This window comes from Alexandromys fortis, unplaced genomic scaffold (genome assembly GCF_014885135.2).
Source record: "Alexandromys fortis isolate MF-2015 unplaced genomic scaffold, M_Fortis_MF-2015_v1.1 scaffold_8_9099976_23576923, whole genome shotgun sequence".
Lineage (NCBI taxonomy): Eukaryota > Metazoa > Chordata > Mammalia > Rodentia > Cricetidae > Alexandromys > Alexandromys fortis.
In genome coordinates, this window is record NW_026067899.1 from 12,584,422 (window position 1) to 12,590,421 (window position 6,000).

The window sequence follows — 6,000 nt, forward strand, 5'->3', positions numbered from 1 at the left end:
ATCTCATTCTGATTTCCTGCAGGGTATATAATTATTGCCTTTGTCTCAACTTATTTTAGGACCTGCCTGTGGCTTCCAAAGGTGCTTTGACATAGGAGAGTGGTGGCTGGGGCTTTATCCTGTCACATTATAACTCACGACAGTGACACCCTGCGGGGAGGTGTACTCTCCTGCTAACCCACACAGTTCTCGTCTTGTCGTACACAGGAATAGTGGAAGATTACAAGCCGCCATTCTATGATGTCGTTCCCAATGACCCAAGTTTTGAAGATATGAGGAAAGTTGTCTGCGTGGATCAACAGAGGCCAAACATACCCAACAGATGGTTCTCAGACCCGGTAAGCATGCTGTGTTATTAGTTTTAGATCATCCCAGCAACTGTTAGCTTCCTGACTCTTAGCATCGATTTCATGGACACCGTGTATCTATTCTTCTCCTACACAGTGTTACGTAGGATCCTGGAGCCTAATTGCGTAGGTTTGGGTGGCATTGCAATTCTTGAAGAAGCCCAATCTGGCAGATGTTGCTAATGGGTGACACTCCCATGGGTGTCCATGTGTGACCAGTGTCGAAAACAAGATCACTCATTCCCGTCGCCCTAAAGCTGCGGTTGCATGTGTCAATCAGAGGCAGCAATGGTGATTAACTCTTGACCATCTCTGCTTACCTGAGATTCTAAAAGCAGGCTGTACGATGCCGAGGAGCTTGATTGAATTCCTCGTTAGTAGCACATCCCAGATGCTCCCTAAGATTTCACTCTCGTCACTGGGTTAGTAATCTTACTTTTAGCAGCCATAAAATGCAAGGGCTCTGACTTGGCCCATGGCATTTGCTGATGAAGTATGCTGGTGGTCCTAGGAGTCCAAAAGAAGCTCATAAATGCTTCCTCGTTGGTGGCTAAGGCCTTGAGGACTTCCTTAAAGAAGATGCCTGTAGCATGGCCAGCTTCTCAAGACTTACAGGTTCTTCAAAGCAATTGACACAACATCTGCCTAGTCTCTAGGCCCACCAGAGAGTGAGTCTGTGTGATGTTTCTTTCCTCTCCTCAGACATTAACTTCACTGGCGAAGCTGATGAAAGAGTGTTGGTATCAGAACCCGTCGGCAAGGCTCACAGCTCTTCGCATCAAAAAGACTTTGACCAAAATCGATAATTCCCTAGACAAATTAAAAACTGACTGTTGACATTTTCACGGTGTCAAGAAGGAAGAGTCAACACTGTCGTTGTCCAGCTGGGACCTAACGCTGGCCTGACCAGTTGTCAGAACAGAACCCATCGGTCTCCCTCCCGAAGTGGCTGCTTTGACAAAAGCGGATGTCTCTCCCAAGCCATGTTCCGGGGAGACACTAAAACCACCCTAACCTCGCTCAAAAAAAAACTGTGACCTGGGCACTTGGAGAACTGTTCCCACCACAGAGACTAATGGTGGGCGGATAGGGTTGCAAAGGGAGGGGACTGGAGGAACACGGAGAGATCCTGCAAGAGGTCTGGGCATTAAGACAGTGGCTTTGCATATCTTTCACGGGTCTCCTAGACACTCCCCACGGGAAACTCAAGGAGGTGGTGAATTCTCAATCAGCAATATTGGCTGCACTACTCTTCTTTGTTGCACTAGGAATTCTGTGCATTCCTTACTTGCACTGTTACCCTTAATTTTAAAGACCCAACTTGCCAAAAACATCGGCTGCGTACTCCACTGGTCTGTCTTTGGATAATAGGAATTCAATTTGGCAAAACAAAACAAAAAAAAATGTAATGTTAGACTCTGCTGCATTTTACACACGTGCTGATGTTTACAACGATGCGAACATTAGGAATTGTTTATACACAACTTTGCAAATTATTTATTACTTGTGCACCTAGCAGTTTTTACAAAACTGCTTCATGCATACGTTAAAGCTTATTTTTATGTGGTCTTATGATTTTATTACCGAAATGTTTTTAACACTAGACTCTGAAATGGACATTTTTTTTCTTTTATTATCAGTTAAATTCACATTTTAAGTGCTTCACGTTTTTTTTAATGTGTGTAGACTGTAACTTTCTTTTCAGTTCGTATGCAGAACATATTTAGTCATTACCCATGCGACACCACCCAATATATTACTGATTTAGAAAGCAAAGATTTCAGTAGAATTTTAGTCCCAAACGCTGTGGGGGAAAATGCATCTTCTTCGGAATTATCCATTATGTGCATTTAAACTCTGCCAGAAAAAAAAAATAACTATTTTGTTTTAATCTACTTTTTGTATTTAGTAGTTATTTGTATAAATTAAATAAACTGTTTTCAAGTCAAATGGTGAATTTTTTTAATGTATAATGAAAGATCTGTGAAATCTAATGTGTTTTAATGTGAAAATTGAATTTTTGTTTTTCAAGGGGATTAAGGAGTCTGGGGACATAAGGGGTTAGCTCACAGTTTGAATTAGAGGTCCCCACAATTCTTTTACAACCGGATTCTTTTCCTCAGTTTCCCTGATTTATAGTGTATGAACAGACCTCTCTGCTTTTCCCCTCCACCCTGGGCTGTGATTCTGAACTGGGGGATGGCTATTGTGTAGTGCAGGGGCCCAGTGGATCCAGAGCCTTATACACCACAGTGCCTGAGAGTCTGTCTACAACAGAATCGGAGGTAGGATTTAGAGAAACCCCCAAAAGGGGTGGGGACTCCTGAAGATCCTCTGTAGGTGGTTCATGCTTTCATTAGCATACATAGAGCAGAATCACATTCGACTTGCTTTGGGTGAAAATGGACATTTTATTTTAGGTTACACACTGCATAGAATTTACTATCTTAATAAACTTAGCACATGCAGGTCAGAGGCGTGAAGCACATCTGTGGTTATGACATCATTTCCCCTGTATCCATTTCCTCTGTATCTATTGGATGCTAGGCTTCCTCATTCTCCTCCTCATTCTCCTCCTCATGCGGCTTTCATTTCCCTCCCCATGAGTTCGACCACGCCCATCATGTTCTTCTTGTCAGTGGGATCGTGCAGTCTTTGTTCTTTAGTGAAAATTGACTTACTTTACACAGAGATGTCAAGCTTTATCCATGGAGTAGCTTATGTCAGAACTTCCTTTTTTTTCTCGCTGAATAATATTCCATGCGTGCACATACAGCATCTTGATTGCTTGCACATCTATTGATGAACCTCCCGATCTTGAGCTGCTGAGTGGCTGAAGGAATGTTACCATGAATACCAGTAGGCATGAGTGCCTTTGAGTTCCTGCTTCCAATTCTTTTGCCCATATACTCAGCAGTTAAACAGAAGCACTTTATTTTTTTTTTAAGATTTTGACTACTTAAAAAAGAAAGGATGCAGTTTAATGAATTTAAATAAATGGTGATGAGCTGTTGGCATCCAAGGACGCAGAGCCCCACGGAGCAGCAGAAGGCTGTCAGTTCCAGGAAGGCACATTCCTACTCAAGTCTTGTTCCTCAGCCACAAAGCTGCTCTCCTGACCATCAGCATCATATGCTACCTTCAGTTGTTTTGACCATATTACCAGTAGAAACATACCACATGCGTGTGGGAAGGAGTGGGGTCACCGGGAGTGGTGTCTGGTGAATAGAGGCTACTGATCTATAACAGGGCTGTTCGGGGTGTATTCCCATCAGGGTTCTAATTGTTGTACGTCTTCACCAGTTCCTTGAAATTTTCTTTTCCATTTCAGTCTTTCTGGTGGGTGTTGTACGCGCATTTCAGGAAAATGAAGAAACAAAGGGGGAGAGAATGATTAAATGATGGTTTAAATGGCTGTTGTCATCCTCATGGAGCAGAAAAGGTCTCAGTTCACACCGACTAAGTGGTGATGTACATCACCGACATTGCAGCCTATTTCTTTTTTAGTATACATGTGCAAATCTGCATGTGGGTCTGTGCGGGGGGTGACCACAGTCAATGTCAGGTGCCTTTCTCGGTCTCTCCACTTTAGTTTTTGAGGCAGGGTCTCTCACAGCCTAGCGCTCATCAATTAGGGGAACTGCCCAGTAAGCGCCAGGCATTCACCTGTATATGGCCCTGCTCCAACACCAGGCTTTTCAACACAAACCAGCTTTCATGAGGGTGCTGGGGATCAAACTCAGTTCCTCATGCTTGCATGGTGAGCACTTTACCCTCTAAGCCATCTCCCTAGGTATCTTTATGTAATGAGAAACTTCTTCGGAATGTAAAAGACAAAGCGGTTTTGTTCTGGTTTGGGAGGTCAGGCCAGTCTGGTAATAACCAGCTGACTTGGCAGGCGGCTGATAATTACTTTTGTCAAGTTACAATGTTAATACTTTCTAAGTTATTGTCTAAAAAGGCAGCTAGCTCTGCAGTTACAATAGCAAGCTGCAGTCCCTGATCTTTCTCAGCCTCACTCCCTCTCCTGTGGCCACCCCCTTTTGCTTTTTAAAGTCTTTGCCTGTGCTTTGAAATAGCACACTTATCTTTCTATGTCTTGTTTTTATGTTTGGTTCCAGACAATATTTATTCGCTTCTATTCAAGAAGAGAATGTACATTGTACCAGCTTTTCCTCGCCCTCATTTTGCATGTGTTTATACCTCTTTCCTCTTTGTATTCATTCATTGACTTAATACCTATTTATCGAGTGTCCAGTATGTGCCTAGTTGATTGCCATGAAAGTAAGTGTGTGTGTGTGTGTGTGTGTGTGTGTGTGTGTGTGTGTGTGTATCAGTGAACTAGCAGACAGAAACCTTTTTTTCATTCAGAGAGTATTTTAGAGTATAATTTTGGGTGAATTCAGTGCCCATTACTTGATTTTGTTACTAATCATGTTATCCACCAATAATTCCGTTTCTCTCCCTGTACAGAGTTTGCTTTCCCTAAAGTAAATGGTGCATGTGTGTGTGTGTGTGTGTGTGCACGTGTGCACTTGAACCCTGAGGTTCAAACCTAGGACCCATACATGTTAGTCAAGCACTCCATTGTGAAGCCCAAGCCCCAGATCTGGACTGATTTCTTCTCTCTTCTCATTAATGAATTTTTGGTATACAGTCATTCACTCCTCTCTACCCATCCACGCAAGTCAACCTTTTGCTTCTCTGGAAGTTTGGAATTCTCTTTCAGCATGCTCCAGGCTACACAGGTTGCTGTGCACATCCATGACTGCTCTCATCCCGGGTCTCCCTTTTTAACCACTTGTTAAATTCCCTGGCCCTCTCTTGTATTGGAACCTTGGATACCAATACCGTCTTTATTATTTATTTATTTTGCTAAAATGTATCAACCAGTGATTCCCTAGAAAGAATATGTGGGGAGTGAAGTATTTTAGAACTGGGAATCTCTTTGTTCTACATGCATACCTGATTAAGAGTTCAGGACTATAGCACTCCAGGTTAGACCTTCAGACTTTGGGGTAAGAATATACTTTATCATCCTACCTTGTCTGTTGATGCTGAGAAGTTTTGTCTCATCTGAGTATAAATTCTTTACATTGTTTTTCTCAGTGGAGTTTGTAAAGAATTTTTTTTTGTCTCTATGGTATTTCTATCGTAAGTTCTTATTATTTAGATTTTGGGCCTTCTTAGCTGGTCTTCTGACTTAAAAACATTCTTTTGAGCTCTTTTCCAGATCTGTGCCTGCAATATGACATTAAGAACATTGAGTCCAAGAACAGATGCCCTGGTGAGGAGCCAGTTTAGGACAAGTCACTTCCTCTTGCTCTAGTTTCTCCTGCTAAGTGGGCATGTTTCATTATGACGATTAAAGAAACCAGTACTTACTGTTTCCTCGGTCACACTTTCCAACATTTGTGTCGCATTTCCCATTTCTCAGCAGTATACTGTACATTCAGAACGTGGGAAGTGCCTTAAAAGTCAATACAAGCATAAAAATATGTAGTATGCCTCATCAAGTAGGGCCCTTGTTGGGTTAGTCAGAACTAGTCTAAGCGTGGTAAACTTGAGCTACTCTTGAGTCTTTCCAAGGTCCCTGTGTTCTGTCTGTTCTGATGTGATGCACTGAGAAAAGGGGCTCATCTGGATAAGTCCC

The 6,000-nt window shown here is 42.5% G+C and overlaps 1 protein-coding gene across 2 annotated transcripts in view; it reads left to right on the top strand.

Moving 5' to 3' along the window:
* Acvr1 (activin A receptor type 1) overlaps positions 1-2,297 on the top strand; it is a 124,441-nt gene extending 122,144 nt beyond the window's left edge. For both annotated transcript variants that reach the window (XM_050122235.1, XM_050122245.1), the window contains exons 9-10: positions 208-338; positions 1,050-2,297. In XM_050122235.1, the coding sequence (XP_049978192.1) occupies positions 208-338; positions 1,050-1,184 (266 nt within the window). In that variant the 3' untranslated portion in view covers positions 1,185-2,297. The remainder of the gene's footprint in view (positions 1-207; positions 339-1,049) is intronic.
* The last annotated feature ends 3,703 nt before the right edge of the window (positions 2,298-6,000 follow it).